Source organism: Leptonychotes weddellii, chromosome 15 (assembly GCF_054177405.1).
Source record: "Leptonychotes weddellii isolate Sample4059 chromosome 15, ASM5417740v2, whole genome shotgun sequence".
Taxonomy (NCBI): Eukaryota; Metazoa; Chordata; class Mammalia; order Carnivora; family Phocidae; genus Leptonychotes; species Leptonychotes weddellii.
Genome location: NC_138383.1, coordinates 50,995,368 through 51,018,936, shown reverse-complemented (window position 1 = coordinate 51,018,936; position 23,569 = coordinate 50,995,368). Strand labels below are relative to the sequence as shown.

General features: G+C 56.4%; 1 protein-coding gene and 1 pseudogene across 5 annotated transcripts in view; one reads left to right on the top strand and one right to left on the bottom strand.

Annotated features, from left to right (window-relative positions):
• Nucleotides 1-12,613, bottom strand: part of LOC102729797 (acyl carrier protein, mitochondrial pseudogene) — an 18,360-nt pseudogene extending 5,747 nt beyond the window's left edge.
• Nucleotides 12,152-23,569, top strand: part of SPNS3 (SPNS lysolipid transporter 3, sphingosine-1-phosphate (putative)) — a 34,975-nt gene continuing 23,557 nt past the window's right edge. Inside the window, exons 1-7 of one of the 5 annotated variants that reach the window (XM_031019170.2) lie at nt 12,152-12,829; nt 15,653-15,789; nt 19,662-19,798; nt 20,232-20,383; nt 20,983-21,049; nt 21,634-21,782; nt 22,601-22,753. In XM_031019170.2, coding sequence (XP_030875030.1) covers nt 15,726-15,789; nt 19,662-19,798; nt 20,232-20,383; nt 20,983-21,049; nt 21,634-21,782; nt 22,601-22,753 — 722 coding nt within the window. In that variant the 5' untranslated portion in view covers nt 12,152-12,829; nt 15,653-15,725. Of the gene's footprint in view, nt 12,831-15,652; nt 15,790-19,661; nt 19,799-20,231; nt 20,384-20,982; nt 21,050-21,633; nt 21,783-22,600; nt 22,754-23,569 lie in introns of all 5 variants that reach the window. The other 4 variants (XM_081805924.1, XM_081805923.1, XM_081805926.1 and 1 more) reach the window with 4 other exon arrangements.

The window sequence follows — 23,569 nt, the reverse complement described above, 5'->3', positions numbered from 1 at the left end:
GGGGTTGTGCACACATCACAGGTGCATGTGGACACTCACAGGTGTGTTGGGTGCACTCACTGGGCACGTTCTCTTTAAGCCTCAATCTCTCTAACCCCGACCACCCCTACCTGCAGGGTCTTCCTGGAGGAGGAGCAGGAGGACGAGGGGCATGAACTCTCTATACCCCACTGAAAAGGCACAGCCTCCAGTAGCAGCGTCCACCCCCCATTTGGCAGACTTCTCCAGGAGGGGGTAAGCAGGGTGGTGGGCTGGAGTCGGCTGCTCCCGGCTTGTGTGAGCGGATTGGGTGCGTATCTTCCCAACTCTGTGTGTTTGGTGATGTTGATAGTTTGGCATGGTGGGAGTATTCATACCACAGCACTTGGCAAATGCTCCGAGATCCCCCTCCCCACTTAGTGGGGTGCTAAACATCTCCCCCTGCACACCAGTGAAACGGAACAGAATCACTTTATTTCTCAGATTTATTTGGAATTGCTCAGCCACCCTACTGTGCATGTCATGGACAGGAGAAATGCAGGGGCATAGGGTGGGGAACGGTCCCTGCTATACCAGTGGTGGGCTGGGTTAGGTGGAGCGGGGCCCCACCCTTTTGACTTTTTTTTAAAAAGATTTTATTTATTTATTTGACAGAGAGAGACACAGCGAGAGAGGGAACACAGGCAGGGGGAGTGGGACAGGGAGAAGCAGGCTCCCTGCCGAGCAGGGAGCCCGATGCGGGGCTCGATCCCAGGACCCTGGGACCATGACCCGAGCTGAAGGCAGACGCCCAACCACTGAGCCACCCAGGCGCCCCCACCCTTTTGACCTTGATGCACCTTGGCACCCAGGTGTGACTCTTCCCTTTGCCTGCAAACCTGTTTCCTTCTCTGTCACAGTCTGACCCCCAGGTCCAGCTGGATTTCTGCCCACTTTGGGAGGGGTCCTGGCTGCCCCTGCAGGTTGTGGGGAGGGGGTCTGGAGCCCAGGGAGAGCCCCAACTCTGCCCCTCACCAGCTGTGTGACTTTGAGTGGGTTACCTGAGCAGAGCCTTGCTCCCTCTCTCCGAGAAAGAGGACTACTCCTATTTATGCCGGCGCGGGGCGCACTCAGCAGCTTGGGCTGGCACGAAACCAGCAGTGGATAAAAGGCAGTTTCGTTCCCCTCCTCCGGTGCAGCGCGGGCCAGATTGCTGGCACCTCTGACCAGCCTGAGTCACCGTAATTGTAAGTGCACCAACTTGGCCAGACTGACCGTCAGCTTGGACTTGAAGAGTCAAGATTCATGCTGTTTACAAAAGAAACACCTAAAACAAGGATATGGAAGGTTGAGAGTAAATAGAAAATACTAGCCGAAAGAAAGCTGGTGTGTTTCTATAAATAGCAAACAAAATGTTATTTAAGACAGAAAATATTTATGAGGGAAAACAAGAGGGCCCACCTCATGATTATAGGAATGACCTACGAAGATGAAACAACTCTCAAGTTGTATTACCTGATGACATATCCTTAAAACGTAAGGCAGATATCCAGAGCGTGGAAGGACCCCTCATGGGACAATGGGAGAAAATGTTTACAAGTCATCTGCCTGATTAGGGATTTCTATCTACAATGTATAAAGGACTCGTAAAACAACAAAAAGACAACCCCATTTAAAAATGGGTGAAGGGGGGCGCCTGGGTGGCTCAGTCGGTGGAACGTCTGACTCTTGATTTCGGCTCAGGTCATGATCTCAGGGTTGGGGGATCGAGGCCCCCGTTAGGTTCTGCGCTCAGTGGGGAGTCTGCTTAAGACTCTCTCTCCTCTCCCTCTGCCCTCCCCACTGTGTGCGCGCTCTCTCTCTCCCTCTCTCTCTAAAATAAATAAATAAATCTTTTTTAAAAATTAAAAAAAAAAACGGCTGAAGGATTTGAACAGACATTTCTCTGAAGAAGATATAACTACTTGAAAAGATGCTCAGCATCATGAGCCGTCAGGGAAATGCCAAGCACAACTGTAGTGAGGTACCACTCCACACCCCCTGGGACGGCTGGAATCCAACGGACAGAAAGCAAGTGTTTGTGACTGGAACTCTCACTCGTGGCTGGTGGGAAGGCGGAAGGTGCAGCCGCCTTGGGAAACAGCCTGGAGGCTCCTCAAGCCGGTAAGCGGGGAGCTCTCCTTCCCAGCACCCAACAAATACATTGAAAACATAGGTTCATCTAAAAACTTAGGCATTACTCATAATAGACAAAAGGTGGCAACAACCCAAATGTCCATCAAGTGGTGGACAGACACACAAATTCTGGTGCATCCGTACAATGGAATGTGATTTGGCCATCAAAAGGAATGAGGTCCTGACCCATGCATTAGCGGGGACGAACCTCAAAAACATCACGTTGGAGAGAGAAGCCAGACACAAAAGGCCTCGTGCTGCATGATTCCATTTACATGAAGTGTCCAGAACAGGCGAATCCAGAGAGGCAAACGGGCGGCGGGGAGAAGCTGGGGAAATGGGAGGCGCTGCTAACGGGTGTAGGGTTTATTTTTGCGGTGATAACATGTTTTCAAGTTGATTGCACTGCTGTTGTAAAGCTCTATACTAAAAAGCATTGATTTGTAAAATTTCAATGGGTGGGGGCGCCTGGGTGGCTCAGTCATTAAGTGTCTGCCTTCGGCTCGGGTCATGATCTCAGGGTCCTGGGATCGAGTCCCACGTCGGGCTCCCTGCTCAGCGGGGAGTCTGCTTCTCCCTCTGCCCCTCCCCCTGCTTGTGTTCCCTCTCTCTCAAATAAATAAATAAAATCTTTAAAAATTTTTGAATGGGTGAAATAGTGTGGTTTGTGAGTTATATTTCAATAAAGCTGAATTCTGTATAAGGGTATGTATGTGAACACATCTTCGTTTTGTTCTGCCTGTGTGTTCCTCTTCTGTTGGAAGGAAGCTCTCCCCTGCTTGCCCTCGGGGGTTTGACAAGGACCTGGAGTCAGTGTTCCCACGACTTTCATTAAGCCTGGGTCCAAATGTGTCCCTGAAAGGGTTCCCCCTTCTCTTGTGGGGCTGTGTGGGATCAGGACGAGGGTCCTGGCGAGAGGCGTAACCTGCTGGATAGAACATTTTGGCCACTTCAATGTGTGCAGTAAAGTTCATTCTCACTGAAGGTTCGGGGTCTTGGGATGCGTCACCCTGAAGCCCCAGGCTTCCTCAACCCCCATTCCCCGGCTCTGGCTCCATCTCTCAGAACCCACACTGATCTCCCCTGGACTCGCGCACAGCAGTTTGCCGAGTATATTTTGTGCGTGACGGTCTTGGGCAGGTCAGTGCCCCTCCCTGGGGCGCTTCTGTCCCTCTTCTGCAACCCCCGAGTGGCCTGTTGGCAAGTCTGGCTGATGGCCTGTTTGGGTGGAGCCCTGAGCTCATAATGGTTCTAACATTTGCTTTTTTAGAAGAATACATTTCCCCTCCTCACCCAGGACGTCCCTGCGTCTCACCAGAGGAATTCTTCTGGCTGTGACTGCTCGCACCTCTGACAGGGCCTAATGACAAAGCTGTGCCTTGTCAGAGGTACCTTCCCGTGGAACGTGTGGGCGCCAAAAACGCACCCAGGGAAGGACATGGCCCTGCCCCATGGGACAGAGGGAAGAAAGGGGGACCCCCTTCTCCTTTCCTATCCTCCTTCCTCCCGCCCCGATGCTGCCACAGAGGAGGGGTCTGCGCCAGAAGAACCTGTACGGTAAGTCTACACCCAATGGGCAGACGGGAAGACTGAGGCCCAGAGAACCCAGAGTCTAGCCCCGGGTCCTTTGCCTGGCTGGTCGTGTCACTGGAGATCCCCCACTTGAGGGTCGCCCCAGAAGGCATGCACTGACTCAAGTGTCCTTGGAGACCCTCTCAGTGGTGAGCTGACCACCTAGACTCTTGGGCCCGCCCCGGAACTGTCACGTAGCTAAGGCTGGTCTTGTCTTGGTGTTTAGCGACACCTGGTGGTCCCTGGCACCCCAGCGCCGACTTGCCTTAAACCTTTGCCTTTGCAGATTGACCCTAAGAAGCAAAGAGCTTATGAGGGCACGTGACTTTACCTCATAGAGAGGGTTCAGAGACCAGCACCGACGTGCCTGAAGCCACACAGCAATTCCTTCCTTTCTTTATTGGAACGAGCACGGCCTGAGTGCCATGCACCACGGTGCTGGGGGTACAGCGGCTGCCAAGACAGACAGTGGAGGAAAAAAATGAACAAGTAAACAAGAAAACCGTCAGACTGTGATATGGAGGTGGGACAGAGAGTGACTGGGTGACTTCCTTAAATGGAGTGGTCAGGGAGGGCTTCTTGGAGGAAGTGACATTTAAGCTGATATCTGAATAAGAAGAAACCTGTGGTGCAGAGATCTCACAGAGCAGCATTCCAGGGGGAGGGGATGGTCAAAGTCCCTGAGATGGGGTTGAGCTTTGAGGAACAGAGAAAGCTGCGCAGCTGTAACAGAGTGAGCAAGGGGAAGGATGATAAGATTTGAGGCCAAGATAGCGGGGTCAGGGACAAGATAAAGGGCCTGGAGGCAGGGAAAGGGATCTGGTTTTACTCCAGCCACGGTGGAAGGCCTGGGGAAAAGGCGTTCTAAGCCGGGGAGTGATTTTACAAAGATCAGGGGCTGCGGTGCAGCCCGTGGACCCAGCAGGGAGGGCTGTGGTGGGCCAGTCAGCTTCCCACTGCAGCCGTGCAGGGGAGATATGAGGGGGCCCGTCTAGGCCTTTCGTGATGGAGGGGGAGACAGGATGGACTCAAAAGTGTTCTAGAGGCGCGCTGGCCAGATTTGCTGAAGGACTGGATGTGCGGGTGAAGGAAGGAAGAGACTCACTGCGTGTTTCGCCTGTGCTCTGCGTGGATGACCGTGCCAATAGGCCCGAGAAGCCTGAGGGAGGGAGGTTTCGGGGGGAGGAACCGGGAAGTCTGTTTGGGCCCCGTGCATTTGCGATGCCTGGCAGACATCCGGGTGGGGGTGGGCGTCAGGAGATGGTTGGAGATGTGCTGAGGCCTGGGAGTGGGGAGGATGGAAAGAGGCAGGGGTTGAAGTCTCGGGCAGACGAGGGGTGACCAGGAGGCCCACTGAGGGCGTGGGCAAGAAGTGCCTCTGAATTCTGGGCCCACAGGAGCTGTGAGATCATATTATTGACATTTTAACGACTTTGTTGAAATGCCATTCAATTCACTCATTTAAAATGTACAGCTCAAGTGCGGTTTCTTTTTCTTTTTTTGGTATGTGCAGCCATGACCACGGTCAATTTTAGAACATTTTCATTACCTCCAAAACAAGCCCTGTGCCCTCTGGCTGTCCCCCTCCTCTCCATCCCCCACCCACAGGGAGCCGCCCTTGTGTGCAGAGCCGAGGGCAGCCACGCACAAGCCAGACTCCCTCTGCGCGGTCCCAAAAGAAGTGTGTGGGGTCACGCTTTCAAACAGCGAGAGTTCTAGCTATTTTTCTGGTAAAGGCTAGAGTAACAGAAACACCTTTGCTAAAAGAGAGAGCCTACTCTTACTCCCAGGCTGGTGTGGCTGGTGCCTGAGAAGCAAGCTTCCTTCACTCATTCAGGACGTCTGTCCATCTTGCTGCTCTGGTCAAGGACCCCAGGTGAGGCAGAAAGGGCTCACACATCGCCTCTCCCCTAAAGGGCTCACTGACCTGTGCAGGAGACAGAAAATCCCAGTAATGAGCAGTAAGTATCATGATAAAAGTAAGCACCCAGCCAAGCCTGCAGGCTTCCTGGAGGAGGTGACCTCCGAGTGGAGTTTGGAAACATAACCAGTAGGAGGAATATCCAGAACTGCTACCCAGTCCTGAGGTCCCAGGTGAAGAGGGGCCTCTGCTGGCACCAAGTCCAGGCTTTGTGGGTGCAGCTTCGCCCCCGGGGACCCTGCAGCTCTGACAGCGGCACCACAGGCGTCGGGCAGACTCATGTCCGGCTTGTTTTGTCCCTGCATTATTTCTGGTGTGATGATAAGCCCATGCATGTCCCTACTTTCTCCTTTCTTCTATGCAATTACAGAAATTTGGTGCATGCAAAGAAGACAAGCAGGTGGATTTGCCAGGAGGGCAGAGCACAGTTCAGAGCCAGACGGGGCACTTGTGCCCAGAACCAGTTTGCCAGCCGTGTGAGAGCCCTCCAGCCCCATGATGCTTCGTGCCCAGCCTGCTCATCTGAAAGTACGCATGCCCATCACAGCTCGTCCCCGCACATGGGAAGTGCTCTGTCATCAGTACCTGCCATTATAATTACTGGCCAGTAAAGAAAGAAAAGAGGAGGTAGGAAAACCATCACCTTAATTCTCTGAGCCGGGAGGGGCTCGGTGAGCCCTTTGGGTATATCCTTCCGCACTGTCCCTGTGCGCATATGCCATCCACGTGGCCGGTCCACCATGCGGCATGCGGTGACCCGTGTCCCGTAGTCACCCGTGCCCGCTCGTGTCCAGTTAGCCCCCCGGCCCCGATGGCCCAGGAGCTCCGAGGGCTCGCTGCGCCGGCGGGCTTCGTGCCTGCGGTCCCGCTTGTGGCCACAGGGTGTCGCTGTGGAGGCCAGGGCCCCGCCGGTCCCCACCCCCGGAAGGATGCTCCCGGGCCTTTTTGAATCTGAACTCGTGCTCCGCTCCGCGAGGGGTGCCCCAGGCTGCAGGCCCCAAGCTTGCGGCCCTCAGCGCTCCGCAGCTCTCTTTCCCGCACCCCTCCCGCTAGCTTCAGGCGCTCCGGGTAGGGCAGTTTCTGGCACCCGCCCCCTCCCAGACCCCAGTAGGAGCTGGGCGAGCCCTCCAGCCACACCCCCTGTTCCCGGGAACGTGGCCGCCGGTTCGCGCACTCCGCGGTTGGCCAGTCGTGGAAGACGCTCGCCCGCCCAGCGGCCACCTGCTCCCGCGCCTCCCTCGTACCGGGGCGGCCTCCTGCGGAGCCCACCCTGCCGGTGGGCCGGTGGGTCGGAGGGAATGCCCCTGGGGCATTTGTGGGGGAGGTTTCCTCCCTGATCAGCACACAGGAAGGGGGGCCGGGAGAAACCTTCCTTCTTGGGCGTGGCCAGCCTGCAAGCTGGTGTCCAGCGAGGTCCCGCGCGTGGGGCGCCCCGCGCAGTCCCCTCGCGCGGTGGACCAGGCTGGCCCGCGAGACCGAAGCAGCGCAGCAGAGTGCGGGCCCCCACGTGAGGTCGACGCAACCAACATTAGGTGAAGGGCTGTCTGGAGGCACCGTTACTTACGACCAGCGCCCCGAAACCTGGAGCCCAGAAAGTTGCCCCTTTCTCGGCAGTGTCGTCACCACATTTGCTCTTTTTAACTGCGGTAAAATGCGCATCACACAAAACGTTCCACCTTCACTGTCTGTACGTGTTCAGTTCTGGGGCCCCGAGCACATTCCCCTTGTGCAGCCGGCACCGCGGTCCGTCCCCAGGACCTTCCATCTTCCCAGACGGACGCTCTGTCCCCGTTCCACCCTGACCCCAGGCACCTCCAGGACGTCACTCATTCAGGACGTCTGTCCATCTTGCTGCTCTGGTCAAGGAGCAGGCCCCCGGCACCTCCGCCCGCTCTGTCTATGCATCCGGCTGCTGCAGGTTCCTCATCTGAGTGGGACCACACAGCACTTGCCCTCTGGGACCGGCCTGTGTCCCTCAGCGTGTCCCACAGGTTCATCCACGCTGCGGTGGGTGTCAGAACGCCCCTCCTTTTCGGGGCTGAATGCTATTCCACGGTGCGGATGGGCCACATTCTTCTTATCCATTCACTCGTTGATGGGCGTTTGGGCTGTTTCTGCCTTTCAGCTGTTGTGAATAGTGCTGCTTTGAACATGGGTGTGCAGGCATTTGCCCAAGGCCCTTCTTGCAGGACTTCTGGGTGTATGCCCATTGACTTTTCAGGGAAAGTGATTTTGAGCACGTTAGACCTCACTCTGCAGAGCCTGCCGACGCTGCAGGCTGGACACCCTGGCTCTTGCGTTGGCTGGGAGGGGGCTGCCAGACCGTGGAGGATCTGCAGCTGGCTCGGGGGCGATCCAGCCCCTTCCTGGGACTGGGGGCTCCAGATCAGACACAGAGTTGTCTTTCCCACCCATCGAAAGCAGTGTTTCCTGTCCATGTGCGCGTGGAAATGTTTCTGTTCTTGAGAAGCAGGACTTTTGGGTCCTGGCTCCTGCCTGCAAGGCCTGAAGGTAGCAGCATCTGCCTGGTGGTCCCTGGAGAAATGACCGGGTCTGCTCCCTGGACCCCTCAAGGAGTCTGCAGCCCAGCCGAGAGATAGGCATGCACACCAACCTGGAAGCTAAGCGGACCTTCTAGGGCCTTCCAAGCGCTCTACCATCCTGACCCCCGGTGTTCAAATAGGGAGGCTGAGGCCCAGAGAGGGACATGTCCCGCTGACACCTCGCAGTGTTGGTACCCAGGCTCCTTACCCGAGCATCCCAGACTGTGTCGCCCTGCTGGCCCCACCCCCGGCTTTGTTGCCACAGCCTCCTCCTCCAGAACCTCCCCCCGGGGACACATCCCGTGTGAGCCTGCACTCTGCCCTCCCGGCTGATGCCCAGCCTCCCTGATTGGACCCATCCCGGGAGCTCTGAAGGCCGGGACGGGGTGGTGTTCTGGCCTGGCGTAGTGAGGGCCGGACCCTGGAGCGGGGTGACCGGGAGCAGCCCGGTCTCATGCTCGTGACGTGCAAAGCTCTCGCGTCATCGGCAGGATGCGCACACCTGCATCACGCTCCGGGGCTGTACTCACGACTCTACGTGGGGATGTAGCTCTGCTTATCATGCATCCGAGGGCAGGGCCAGGATCGAAGTCCCAGCCGGGGAAACTGCTCCAAAGTCCCGGGCCAGGGAAACCCCGAGCACTTCCTCAAAACCAGGCAAAGTTCTGGGCATTTTTCAAACATGATCTTGTTTACGGCACAACCAGCACAACAGAGCCACAGAAGTAGAGGGTGTGTTCTTTATTACCCCAGGAGCCCGAGGTGTGGAGATCGGAGGGATGCCTGGTGACCCTGCCCCCCACACAGGCCCTCGGCCCTGGAGCTGCGCACGCTCCTGCTTGAGGGCCTGATTCTGAGCTTCCCTTGGCTTCGCCAAGACCACCCCCACGGGGCAGGTGGTGAGCGCCACCCTCACAGTGGTAATAAAGCCAGCCTCCCCCTCCCCAGATGCTTCCTGTGAGCCCCCACTCGGGCCAGCAGGGAAAGCTACACGCGCTTGACTCAGTTCGTCCGCACAACTGTCGCTGGTGAGGAGCCCGAGACCCAGAGAGGTTGCGGACTTGCACTAAGCATGTAGCTCGGAAGAAGCAAAATTGGAATTTGAACCCTGGCTGGTCCGCCAGCAAAGCTCATGTTCTCGACATGTCTCCAGACTGGCCTTTTCTCGGTTTGCTTTAGCTCTTCTAAAAAGTCGAGGCGAAATTCACATAACGTGAGGTTTTAAACATTTCAGAGCATATAACCCAGTGGCATTTGGTACTTTCACAGTGTTGTGACATCATCACCTCTATCCAGTTCCAAAACATCCCATCGCCCCAGGGGAGACCCCGAACCCATGGAGCATTTCCTGCTCCTCCCAGCCCCTGGCAACCATGAATCTGCTTTCTGTTTCGATGGACTTAACTATCTGGGATATTTTGTATAAATGGAATCATACAGTGTGTGGCCCCTTGCGTGTGACTTCTGTCACTTAGCACGATGTTTCAAGCGTGTGGTAGCATGGATCAGGACCCCATCCCTTTTTGTGCCTGGATAGTATTCCGTTGCACGCACAACCCACATTTGCTTTGCCTGTTTTTTGGTGGGCAGCAAAGTTTATTGAGCAATAGTAAAGTTTACTGAATGATAGAGTACGAAACTCCCGAAGAGGGAGGGGACCCGAGAAGGCTACCCTGCTTTGCCTGTTTATCAGTTGACGGGCTTTTGGGCTGTTTCCACCTTCGGGCGACGGCAAATAGTGCTTCTATGGACATTTGCGGGCAAGTATTTGCTTGAGTCCCTGTTTTCAACCCTTCTGGGTATACACCCAGGAGTGGAATTGCTGGTCGTGGTTTAATTCTAAGTTTGACCTTTTGGAGAACCACTACACTGTTTTCCACAGATGCTGAACCCTTTTCCGTTCCCACCAGCAATGTATGAGGGTTTCAATTTCTCCACACATCCTCACCAAACTTGTTATTATTTTTTTTTAATGAAAACAATTTTAATTCTAGTCATCTTAGTGCATATGAACTGGTTTCTCATTGTGTTATTTTTTTAAGAGGCAAAGCATCTTCTGTCACACTATTCCAGTAAGAACAGAGGTAAAGCCAACACAGAGCCCACCGGCTAGCTGCTCAAAGAACATCCATCTTCATTGTGGTTTTGATCCGCCTTTCCTTAGTGACTAGTGATAGTGAGTATCTCTTCACGTGCATGTCGGCCGTTTGGACATCTTTGCAGAAATATCTATTCAAGTCCGCTGCCTGTTTTTAATTGGGTAGTTTGTCATTTTGTGCTTTTGTGTTTTTTATTTTGAAATAATTTTCAACTTACAAAAAAATTATAATATGGTTCGGAGAGAAACCCACACAATCTTTACCCAAACTCATCTACTCTTCACGTCTTGCCCCATTTGCTCTCGTGCTAGCTCTACTTTTTTTTCCATGAACCACTTGAGGGTCAGTTGCATATACGGTGGTCTGTTACCCTTAAATACTTCAGTATAAGGGCTTCATCTATGCAACCACGGTACCGTCATCAACTTCAGTACGATCGATGCTGGTGTATGTCTTCCTGGTCTACAGTCTGCATTCCAATCTTATCAGTTGATCCAATAACACGCATTTCCTTCCAGTCTGGGGTCCATGTTGCACTAAATTATCACAGCTCTTCCATCTCCTTTACTCTGAAATAATCCCTCCGTCTTCCTTAGTCTTTTATGACTTTGACATTTTTGCATAATACAGTTCCTTTAAGGGGCATCTGGGTGGTTTAGTTGGTTAAGTGTCCAACTCTTGACTTCAGCTCAGGTCATGATCTCAGGGTCATGGGATCGAGTCCCTCGTAGGGCTCCATGCTCAGCTGCGAGTCTGCTTGAGATTCTCTCTCCCTTTGCTCCTCCCCACCATGTGCACACTCTCTCTCAAGTAAATAAATAAATCTTAAAAAATACAGTACCTTTTAAAAAGATAGTGTTCCATACTCTTACTGTGCAATCTAGCAATTGCAATCCTTGGTGTTTACTCAAGGGAGTTGAAACTTGAGCGCACAGAGCAACTCACACACAGATGATTCTGACAGCTTCATATATAATCGCTAAAATTTGCAATCAACCAACATGTGCTTCAGTAGATGAATGGATAAATAAAGTGTGGTCCAGACAATGGAATATTTTTCAGCATGAAAAAGAATGACTTACCAAGCCATGAAAAGACATGGGAGCACCTTAAATGTATATTGCTGAGTGAAGAAGCCAGTCTGAAAAGGCTCCATACTGTGTGATTCTGACTCTACGGCTTTCTGGAAAAGGCATAACTATGAAGATGGTAAAAACAGTGATTGCCAGGGGTGGGCAGGGAGGCAGGCAGCTCACAGAGGACTTTCAAGGCCATGAAACTTCCCTGCGTGATACCATTAAGGTGGACACCCATCACACACTTGTCTGAACCCCAGAACGTGCAACATCAAGAGTGAACCCTAACGTAAGCGACAGACTTGGGTGACAACGATGTGTGGTTGTAGGGTCATCAGTCATCACAAACGTCCCCCTCTGGTGGGGGTGTTGATAATGGGGGAGACTGTGGGGGGGGGCAGAGGATGTACAGAAACTCAACCTTTTGTTCAATTTTGCTGTGAACCTAAAACTTCTCTAGAACATAGTCTATTAAAAAAAAAAACAGTGTCCCTCAATTTGGGTGTGTCTGATGTTTCCTCGTTAGATCCGGGCCGTGCATTCCTGATTGGAACCCTGCCTAGGTGACATGTGGCCGGCTCAGGGCCTCCGGGGGGGACACACACACACAATGCCCTCTGCTCTTGGCGGTGGTGTTACTTTAATCCTTGTTCTAGACATTGCCTGATTCTTCTACTGTATGGGTACTCCCCCCCCGCCCCCGCTACTGATAAACATTCTGTAAAGAGACACTTTGAGACTATGCCAATATCTTGCCCCTCCCCCTGGATTTCGAGTCCGTTGTCCTTCCGGGGACAGCCCCTCCATCACCTCTGCCTCCCCAGGTGGGGCACCAGAGTGGGAAAGGTGCTGACCTCGCTCACAGTTGGGTGCTGCTCTCCCGGCCAGCACCCAGCCTTCCCCATCTGGCCCGGCTCACGTCCTGCACTCACAGCCCATCTCTTGTGCGGGCAGCCAGACCCTCTTTTGCAGAGCAGGGCTCCGGAGACTCATCTCATTTCCCGTCGCGTTAAGCTTCTCTTCCTCGTTGCAGCCGCCGAAGCTGCAGGCGAGGTCAAGGGGACCATCATGTCCTGTCACCCGGGGGAGGCCCCCAGCGGGCTTCAGGGCCGGGGGTGGTGAAACCTTGAGGGCCAGCCTGCGGTGGGCTCGGGAGGAACCTGCGATAAGATGTTCAGCAGTTAGGGCAGCTACTTTGAGGTCGGGGGGCCGGGAACCCACAGGAAGTGACTCGGTGCAGAGCTGATGTGCCTCTGTCCCGGCAGCCATCCTGGGACAGGAGCTCGGGCTGGTGAGGCTGGGGCCATGTCGGCGGAGTGCTGGGAGCCCGGGCCGGGGGGCACCCTTGGGCCTCGGGCGCAGGCCCGTGCCCCCCTGGGACCGCGTCCGCCCCCTGGAACCTGCCCCGCTGGCGGGCTTGGCTGGCCGCCGCGGTGCTCTGCTACATCAACCTCCTGAACTACATGAACTGGTTCATCATTGCAGGTGAGGAGGCGACGGTGGGCGGCGTCCTGGGAAGCACCTGCTTGCCACTCACTCATGGTCGCCTGCCACCAGCCAGCACAGCGCATCCACGGTGCCCTCCGTCCTGCAAACTGTCTCCTTGTGGAGTACATCCCTGCCGGAGGGAGTTTCAGCCAAGCCCGGGGGGCGGGGGGGCATCGCCTTCCCGATCCAGCCCCAACCTAGGCCTGTGCACACAGGTGTGGGTGCGCGGTGGCGGTGGGGGGGCGGCGAGGGCCGCAGGGAGGGCCTTGGCGAAGGCCTGGAGGTTCTGGGTGGAATGCTGAGTGAGGTTGTGGAGGGCAGGGCAGCCGGGCCCAGAAATCGCTGGCTGGGTGCTTCTGGGACAGTGGGCTGTGTGCAAGCCTTGCACATTTTGACTTCCTTCCTGGAGGCCCCAGGGCTCAACCTGCTCTTCTCGTTACTCACACATTCCCTTAACTCATTCATTCCTTTATTCATTCCAGATTTAACTCTCTTTTCTCTCTTCATCACTGATACATTCAAGACTGACTGACTGAACGTGAACTCTGGGGCTGGGAGACCCAGGGAGGGTCTGTCTGGTGGTTCCGAAGCTCAGGAATGCCCATGTCGTGGGGCAGAGGGAAGCCCAGGCTGGGCTGGGGTGGGGGTCAGGGGGCACTGCAGCAGCCCTGAGGCCAGGACCCTGGTGCACCAGAGACGGGCTCAGCCCACCAGGCAGCAGCTGTGCGGCGAACAGGATCCGATCTGCAGAAGCGTGCAGACGCGAGTCCATCTCCGGGGAGCTCGGAGGGCACACACAGACCAGAGCAGGCTGGACGTTCACGGGGCGGCCCCAGGACAGCGACTGAGGGTTCTGGCCGAACTCAGAAGAGGGGACATTTGGGTTGGGTCTTGAAGCTGAGAAAGTTGGCGAGGCAGGAAGTAGAGTGAGCTGAGGGTGTTGGGTGAGGGGTCGGTGTGGGCACACGGAGTGGGGGTGTGTGCTCTGGGCAGAGGTGACCAGAGGTGGGACAGCAGGGAACTCTTCTAAAAGGGTCTTTGGGGCCAGATCACAGGCTTCGTGTTTGCCAGGCTGGGAGCTTGGGCTTTCTGTTGGGGCAATATGGAGCCACAGACAATTTTTGGGGTGGGGGGACTAGAATGAGATGGGTGCAGACAGAACAAGATGTGGGGCATCCAGTTCCGGGGCTACTGCTGTGTAGTAGGTGGAGGCCCAAGAGGGTGTGTGGGTGTGTGGGCCGAGGGCCGGAGCTGAGCGGGGAAGAGGTAGAGAAGCAGAGTGTGTGTGGGGTGGGGGAGTGCCTGGAGCCCTGCAGGCTGGGGAGGCCCCGAGTCCAGCCAGCGGAGGCCCTTCCCTGTTGGGACTTCCTCTGGCTGGGTGGAAACAAGGCCGAGGTTGCTGGCTTGGATGAAGGAGGCTGGAAGAAGTGAAACCACGCAGAGTGAGCGGCAGGGACGGCTGGGGGGGCAGGTGGTTTTCACATGCTCTTGTGGGAAGTGGCTCTGTGGGGGCAGATGACGGGATGGAGGGGGGAGGCGGGGTCCACTCAAGGCCCCAGAGGGCTGGGAGGAGCCCAGGAGCAGATAAAACCAGGGGCAAGTCCTCACTGCTGAGGATGAAGGATGAGTGTGATCCTACAGAATTTTTAACTCTTTGCTTTGCTTATTAGTGTTTCTGTTTTTTCTCTCCAACGAATACGTCTTATTCGTGTAATTAAAAGTATTAAAAAGGAAGGAAAGACATACAGGCTGGTATGGTTGCATGTTGTGGTTTTCGGGCCCAAAGCCAATGTCTGAACAAAATTCTCATACGGGGCTTCTCTGCTTCTTGGGCCTTCCTCTGCCTGCTGGCGGGTCTCAGAGGGGTGGGAGGGGGCTGCTCCCCCAGCTCTGAGGGGGACACCTGCAGGGCCCAGCTCAGGGGCTGGGCCCTCCGCCGGCTCATAACTGAATGACAGCGATGATTGCTCTTCTTCCTAATGATGGGGCCTGAGCCTCCCAGCTCAGATAAGCAGGTGCCTCCACTCTGACTAACCCTTGCTGAAGCACTGCCAAAGGCTGAGGGGATTTCGGGGAATAGGGCCTGCTTCCTCTCTCTGTGTTGGGCTGAGTGCCCACTGCATTGGCCTGTGGCCCAGGGAGACCTTGGAGGGGCTCCCGAGGCCCGGCTGGCGTGGAGAAAGAGCCTGCCCCCCTCAGGGAGTTGGGACCCAAGTGGGTCCTTCTCTGAAGCTCTCACGGGCACCATCTGTCTGCTCATGCCTCTGGAAGAACGTGCTTGCGTGTGCGCATGTGCAGCCCAGGGCATGTGTGTCTTTGTATGTCCGTGCTCACGCATGTATGTACATCCACGAATGTCTGGAGCTGGTACCTGAGCAGGGCTGCAGCGCTGCATAGTCATTAACACTGTAGTCTAAGCGAGCTGCGCACCGTGTAGCAACTCGGAGCTGCCGGTCGCTCTGATCAGGATGTGTACGGCAACCCTGCACACGTGTGTATGCGAGCAGGCCTGCGGCGTGCAGACTCCGTGGGCGTGTGTGTGGGTCTGCGCCTCTGCGGGCACGTTTCTCTGGGCATGTCCGTTTGTACGTACGGATGCGGATCTGCACGTCTGTGCATCTGTGTCCCGGTGGATGCTTGTGCATGAACACGGGCGTACGTTTGGGCCTCTGGGATACGTGTTCCCGTGTGTGTTGATGTGTACCCGTCTCTCTGTGCGCGTGTGGGCTTGCATGTGCGTGGTGTGGCAGAGAGGGGATGAGAGCAGTGGGCCCAGAGCCACTCTGTGCTGCACTGGTCAGCTGGGGCCCTATCCCACAGGCGGGGGCAGCTGCCCCTAGAGGCCCAGGAGGCCACTTCCCATGTCCTGAGTGCTGTCCGTCTGTCCACAAGGATGCTGCTGGACATACAGAACTTTTTTCAGATCAGCAATAGCAATGCTGGTTTGCTTCAGACAGGTAAGGAGCGAGTCCCTGCTCTGGAGCTGGGGCCCAGGGCTCGTGCTGGGGCAGGGGTCAGGCTGAGCCCCACCGCGTCCCCTGCGAGGGCCAGTGTGGGTGGGAGGAGGGGAGAATCTGGGCCGAGCCCTGGTGCCTGAGCAGCCGTTTCGGGTTTGAGCGCAGGGGCTGCGAAGGAGCAGGGGGTGGGGCTAGGAAGGCTCCTGAGCTTCAGATCGTGATGAGTGGTCACTCATCCCTCCCCGGCTCAGCTGGGTGCCTGATGCTGGGGGGGGCTGAGAAGTCCTGCCGTGGGCTTTCCCTGAAAAATCTGGCCCTCAGAACACACACAGACAGACAGACGAGATCTGTACTTGCCACATGGGTTCATACGGGGTCTGGGCCCACAGGGCCGGCAGTCAGTCCAGGGGCGGGGAGCAGCCACACCTCCAAGGTCACAAACACACACACACACACGTGTGCATGCACTGTCACGGCATGGGGTACACACCCAACATGTAACTAGCACACGCGTGGCTCCTCCCTGTGGGCCCCGTCCCCTAACAGTCTGCTACCCCAACATCTCAGAACAAGTTTCTGCGGGGACCCCTAGGGATACACAAAAACTTTCTAGGGACCACATGAGCAGACTTTTGAGAGAATCCACTTACAGACCCTCAAGGCTGTGTTTTTCTTTCCTAAAATGGACCTGCTTGAGAAAAAGTCTCTTGTTCTTCCTCCCTGCCTCCCCTTCAGGAAGGAAAATGTCTGTCTTCCCTATTCTGAGTTTACCTTTGGTGCCCTGCCCTGGGGTGGGAAAGCCTCCCGGGTGCCAGACAGAGGGGACCCCACAGATGCTTGGCTTCTGCGGGGGAGGCCGTGCAAACCAGGCAGAGAGAACGACACAGAAACTTGGGATGTTTCCTCCAGGCCACAAGCCCATGGCAAAGTGTCAAGCCTTATCTGGCTGTCCTGCTGGTGTGACAGGCTACTATTTATCTACGATTTAGAATTCAGAAGTGAGATGTTGTCTCACGGATGGGTGTCAACACATTCATTTCAATTAGAAAAAATGAAGCCAACGTTTTAACATCTTTCTTACAGGCAGTCAGTCCGATTTGTTGGATTGATTTGGCAAATAAGGACTGGTTTTACTTGTTAGAGCAAATGTCCGTAGATGGCAGACATTTCCCATCAATTGAATGAATGTGATCTGCAGCCCCAAGTATTTGGATGAAGATGTAGTTAAAAAATACAATAATGATGGAAATCACATCCTTTGCAACTATTTAAACTTACGATGAAAACGTTTTAAATGTCGGCCGAAAACACGTGAAGGGTACATGGGTTGATAAGCTTCTTTCTTAAAGCACTGGGGCAAAGAGCCTGCAGACCTCTGCTTTAGACCACGTGTCTTTTCCAACCGCTCTTGTCTCGAGGCGGAGGCCAGCAGCGGCTGCTGACCTTCGAGCAGCCAAAGTGAGACCCTCTGGGCTCAATCCCCACAACCTTCTAGATTAAACAGATAATGGTGGTTGAGTCACGATCTGCCTTCCCTGGTCCTCACCTTGGTGAGCAGGATTATTACTACAAGGCCTCCATAAGTGAGCTGCATGGAGAGAGAAGCGTGTGCACGTGTGTGCAAGTGTGTCCCGGGGCTGTGCACGGTGTGTGAAGCAGCCCAGAGAGGTGTGTGGGGGGTGCCAGGGGATGGAGGCCTGCCGACCAGGCTCTCTCTCTCCAGTGACCTCCCGGGTGGCGGTGAAATGGCCCCAAACCCCACCCTGCTGTTTGTCCACAGGGCTCAGAGTGGAAGAAGGCCCTGTCTCAAGTGCCCCTGTAATATCAGCTCATTTACCCTTCACAACAACCCCACAGGGCAGGGATTATTATTATTATTATTGTGCCCATTTCCCCCATGACAAACCTGGGGCACAGAGAGGCTATGGGCTTGCTGAAGGTCACACAGCTGGGATTCGAATCCAGGCAGCCATGTGTAGAGTCCTTCTCTTCACGCCCTGCTCCTTCATTCCTTCCCCTTTGTCTCCGAAGTCATCTGAATCTGGAGCTGCCAGGAGCAGAGGAGTGCACCAGCATGAGTGTGCCTTCCCCCTGGGGGCAGGCTTCTCCATCTCAGGGCATCTGCGGGGTGAAGTTGTTTATATCCTATAAGGGATCCCTGCCCCAAATCTCATAAAAGGATTAGAAGATGTAGGGAAATATTTTTATAACCTTGGGGTAGAGAAGATATGCCTTAAGAAGACAAGAAACAATCCTGGCGGGAGGAAGATTGATACATTTGAGTACAAGAAAGCTAAACTCTTTTGTATGATGGTGGTTTAAACTATAAACGCAGTTAGTAACAACAATGAATAACATTTATGAGGCATTTACATAAAGGTAGGCACTGCCTTTTATATGCTTTATTTCATTTAAAATCTCCATAACCTTCTGTGGGAGGCACAATTACTGTCTCATATCATTGATTCGAGGGGAACAGAAGAGTTAAGGAATTTGCTCAACGTCACACAGCTAGGCAGTCTTTGGTTCAGGATGTGAGCCCAGGTAGTTTAGCCCCAGAATTTGCATTGTAAATCCTTAAAACAAATATAAAGGACTGGGAGACATGATTTGCAAACCACAGGGAGCCCCATAGAAAAATGGGCAGAGGACGTGAGCACAGGAAGCTGCTCAGACTCACTGGACATAAGGACGATGCAGATTAAAACATCAGCGAGACACCGTCTGCTTTTCAACCGTTAAATGAACAAAAACAATATGATTGATCCTATCAAATGTCAGCAAGGGAGCATGAACTTCTGTGCCTGTGTAAATGGATACAGCCTTTTTGGAGGCCTATTTTGGCAGTAGCTATTAAAATTCTAAATACCACTGACACCAAAGACCATTCTCTGTGGAGTATTAGGTCGAACCATATTAAATTGCCGTTTTTTTGTAGGTCAAAACTGGCCTAATTTCTGCAACTGCATATGGCTCAGCCTAATACTAGAGCAGGTCGGGGAGAGTGGGAGGGGCTGGGAGGGGCTGGAACCTGAGCTGGGACGAGTCTGGACGCTCATTAGGCTCGGGCCATGTCAATCATCTGAGCTCAGCGAATGGAGGCCCAGGTGTGGGGCGGGGCCTCCGGTGGAGGCGGGTCCAGGCCGCCTCGCTCCACCTGCGGAGGGCGGAGGCGGTTTGGAGCGGCGAGGGTACCTATGCGCAGGGCAGAGTCGTGCAAAAGCGTGGCCGTTTCTTTGTCCTCGCAGAGCAGCAAATGTGTTCACTAATCCAGTCGCCAATTCAGAAGGGTTTACTTTAAAAAGTGGTACAAATACAACCGACAGTGTCAGGGGAATGGTCTACCTACTTCGGAAAACCAGGGCTTTTCCAGCCTCCGGGAACGACCGCTCCTTCTAGACCCTGCTGGTCTGCAGAGCAGGCCCGGGCAGACCTCCCTCGCCTCCCGCCACCCCGCCCCCAGCAGGGGTGTGAGAGCAAAGTCAGACCAGCCCCGCCGGGCGCGAGGAGGGGGGGGAGTTGTGCAAAGACAGGGTCCTGGTGGGGAGCACTGGGGGCCCCCTGTGCTGCTCCAGGACAGGCTCCACCTTCACTTGGGGCTCAGCCTCCCAGGCGCTTGGGGGGCTGCTCGGAGGGGTGCACGGTGAGCAAGCCCAGCCCCTCAGCTCCTCCTCCAGTGCCCCTGACTCTGGGCGTTGGGTTATGTGTTAGGCGGGGATGGGGGCTTCACCGTATCCTTTCCTCCTCCTGGCCCCCACCCACTGCCGCTGCCAGCTTGTGGCATCTGAGCCAGGTACCTTCTGGGGGCCTGCGGGCCCGTCCGCCTATCCGCCACAGTGGGGGACGCATGTGACCCCTGCCTGTGCCCCCAGTCTTCATCTGCAGCCTGCTGCTGTCTGCACCTGTGTTCGGCTACCTGGGCGACCGGCATGGCCGCAAAGCCACTCTGAGTGTTGGGATCCTGCTCTGGTCGGGGGCAGGCCTCTCCAGCTCCTTCATCTCGCCCCAGGTAGGTCCCCTCACCCCTGCAAGGCCCCCGGGGTCCTGCCCCCACCTGCTTCCTCCCTTGGAAAGCGGATGGGCCTGCCTCCATACATTCCGGGCTCCCGGCTCGCTGCAGGGTGCCTTCCAGGGCCTAGAGAGCGCACCTCCTTGGATTCTCTCAACGGGACCCTTCCTCTCCTGCACCTCCCACTGCTGCCTGTGACCGCTTCTGTCTGGGGAACCCGCCTGCCTGGCAAAGGTGGAGCCCAGAAAAAGGCTTCCCCTGGGCCTGGGGTCCCCGGGAGCAGGGGCCACCCGTGTGATGCAGGGGGGTCCTGGGCTGGGAGGCCAGCCAGGGGTCTTTAGCCCCATCCCCACCTCCTCCCCCGGGGGCACGTGTCATCACTCCGGTCCCTTGCCCTGTGGGTGATCCCGGACTCACTGGCGTCTTGTGTCAGCATTCCTGGCTCTTCTTCCTGTCCCGGGGAGTCGTGGGCATAGGCTCGGCCAGCTACTCCACCATCGCGCCCACCGTCCTGGACGACCTCTTTGTGAGGGACCAGCGGACCCGAGTGCTGGCCATCTTCTACATCTTCATCCCTATTGGAAGGTTGGTACCACCCAGGACCCACTTCCCTAGGTGGTGGACTGAGGCCCACAGGAACCAGAACAGAAGCTGGGCTGGGGATGGGATTTGAATCCCAGCCTGCCTCCTTCCCTGCCGGGTCCGTTTACCCCTCTGGGCCTCAGTTTCCTCGTCTGTACAGGGAGGTGAGAACACTGGCCAGTGGGCTGTGTTAAGGGTTAGGGTTAATACAGGTGCTCCCTCTACCCTAGGACACTCAGGAAGGCCTCCTTGGGGAGCGTGTGGGGCTGGGCCAGGCATCCCCCGGGGGGGGGGGTGTGGGTAGGTCAGAGTGGGATTTGCCATCCAACCTCTGAGCTCTGATCCAGCTTTCCTGGAAGTGCCTGACTCAGGCAGGGCAGCATTGGGCAGTGGTGCAGGGGACGGGCCTGGAGCCAGAGGTCACCAGTGACCGGACCAAGGGCAGTGGACATCTGGGCCTCACGTGGCTCACTTTGTCCGTGGCAGGGCTGTGAGTAGCAGGAAGCCAGCTCCTTGGGGTGGGGTGCCCAGCACAGGCTGGCTTGGCAGCCTTGGACCTGCCCCCACCCTCACTGCCCATCCCCCTTGGCCCTCTGTTGCAGCGGTCTGGGCTACGTGCTGGGGTCGGCCGTGTTGCAGCTAACTGGGAACTGGCGTTTGGCCTTCCGAGTGAGTCCAGCCTCCTCTTCTTCCCTCCGATCCCCCTGGGCCGGCAGGGACTTTCCAGCCTCCAGTGGCCTTAGCCACTTGGCACGGTCACTGGCGCCATGGGGGGGTGTCAGACATTGGCAGCTCAGAAATTGGATGGAACACGACTGTGGAGGTCACAGCCCTGGGTTCAGATGCTGGCTGCTGGGTTTGCTAGCGGGGTGAGCTCAAGCCAGTGGCTTGTAACGTGGGTGGGGTGGTCCGGGCTGCATCATGGAATCTCGGGGAGGGACAGACAAGGGTAGGAGCAGCCCAGGGTAGGACGGGCCTGGCGGGTAGAGGTGGTGAGTCCTCCTGGTCGGGCTCATGGGCCCCAAGGGAGTAGTGTCTACTGCACACATTAAAGGAAGTCCCAAGGGGACCCTACTCCCCAGAGACGCTGTAGTCCTAGGTGTGAGGGCACAGCCAAGAAATGAGCCCCCTGCCCCACCCCCAGGGCACAGAGCCTCCCAGACACTGGGCCACATGGCTCGTCACCGGCAGGATCTCCGGGGTCCAGGGCATGTATGTGTGGTCCTGAGCTTCCTGGGCCCTCCCATGCCCAGGTCATGCCTTGCCTGGAAGCCGTGGCCTTGATCCTGCTTATCGCGCTGGTTCCAGACCCGCCTCGGGGAGCTGCTGAGAAGCAGGAAGAGGTGGCCGTGGGGGACCCGAGGAGCAGCTGGTGTGAGGATGTCAGGTACCTGGGGAGAAAGTGAGTGTCCCTGCTCCTCCCTGCACGTCCCTGAGAACCCCCGTCTGCCCCAGCAGCCCTGCCCTGCCTCTCTCCGCCTCCAGGGAGCCCCAATGTTCATAGTCTTCTTCCTCCTCTGAGCTCCCACTCACCAACTGAGGTGCCCCTCCCTCACTTGGAGGCCCCCTTCTCGCTTTGCCATGCGACAGGATGGGGCTGGGAGGGAGGGAAGGGGGAGGCAGTGTGAGTTTTGACTCTGGCTTGGCCACTGCTTTATCCCCGAGTGACCTGAGACTTGGAACTGTACTCCCCTCATTTATTCAATGGACGTAATTCTCCCAGGGTTGCCGGGAGGATGCTGGGAGTTAATCACTCACCTCTGCAAGCCTGTGGGAGCGCGTCCATCCTCTGTCCCAGGCATGGGTGTGGGGGCAGACAGGAGTCAACTGCACTCCCAGGCCTCATGATTTACTGGAATGTGGGGCGCGGACGGGACCCAGCTCTCTTTGATACAGAGCCATGCCCGGTGGAGGGCACTTGGAGGAAGGTGGGGGCAGCGGGGACAGTGCCCTGGAGAATGTGCTGTTGGCTTTGGGCCTTCTGGGATGGGGAGAGCTGGCCCTGCAGAGAGGAGGGAGGAAGGCCCAGCGAGAAGGAAAGTGTGGAGGGGGTTGTGCAGGGCTCTTAGGCAATGTTGGGGAGGATCCAGAGCCTGGAGCCCTCCAAGCGCCTGGGTGACCAGAGTTTCCAGGCGTGGGGGCAGGGCCTGACAGGAGCCGCTGGGCCCTGCAACCCCAGCCCTCTCCCGGGGGTCTCAGCCAGGACACTTTCTCTTGCAGCTGGAGTTTTGTGTGGTCGACCCTTGGGGTGACCGCCATAGCCTTTGTGACTGGAGTGCTGGGCTTCTGGGCCCCCAGGTTTCTGCTCGAGGCCCATGTAGTGCATGGGCTGCAGCTTCCCTGCCTCCAGGATCTGTGCAACAACCAAGACAGGTGAGGGGCCTCCGGGAGGCGTGGGCCCCTGGCCCAGGTCAGGGGGCTCTTGGCAGGCAAGTGCTCAGGCGGTTCTGAGCCCCAGAGCTCAGTGTCTCAGACTTGGGACCTAGGCGGCCCAGCAGGCCAGGATCCAGCTCTGGCTGAGCTCCTGGGGCTCTGGGTGGCCACAGGCCAGCAGCCTCATCTCCTCTGGGCCAGTTTCCCCACTCTTGGGCTGCTGTGGGGGTCCGGAAGGCACGTGGTAGAGGGGTGAGCCTTCTCTGGGGCCTGTGGGGCCTGTGGGGTGATGGGACCTGCAGCGTGAGGCCATTTTACAGATGGCAAACTGAGGCACTGGGATGTCTCGTCACTTACGGGGCTCAGGCAGTTCACACCTGCACTCATGTGTTCTCTGCCTCGTCTGGGGCACCAAGCGTCCTGGGAAAGCTGCCAGGACGTTGGGGTGGAAGATACAGCCATGCGGAGGGCAATGTCCCGCTCCCACCTCATCCTGCACTGTGCCCAGGCCGACACCTCTCCAGCTCAGCCCCAGGCCCCCGTCACTCCCTTTCTCCTCCTCCTTGTCTCCGCCTTGCTCCTCAGTCCCTGCGGCCCTGCTCCCCGAGGCTCAGAGACACGGGCTGTGGTGCGTGACACCTGTGTTCCCCCCTTCTCCCCGGCCTCCCCTCTGTCTCCATCTCCCCCACTGCAGCCCAGAGGGGGCTTCACGTGATGTCCAGAATGTCCCACGCCCTCTCACTTGTCTGTGCCTCGGCCTGAGCTGGGCCTTCTGCCTGAAGCTCCCTTCCCTTTTCCATGGTTACTTCTTTTTTT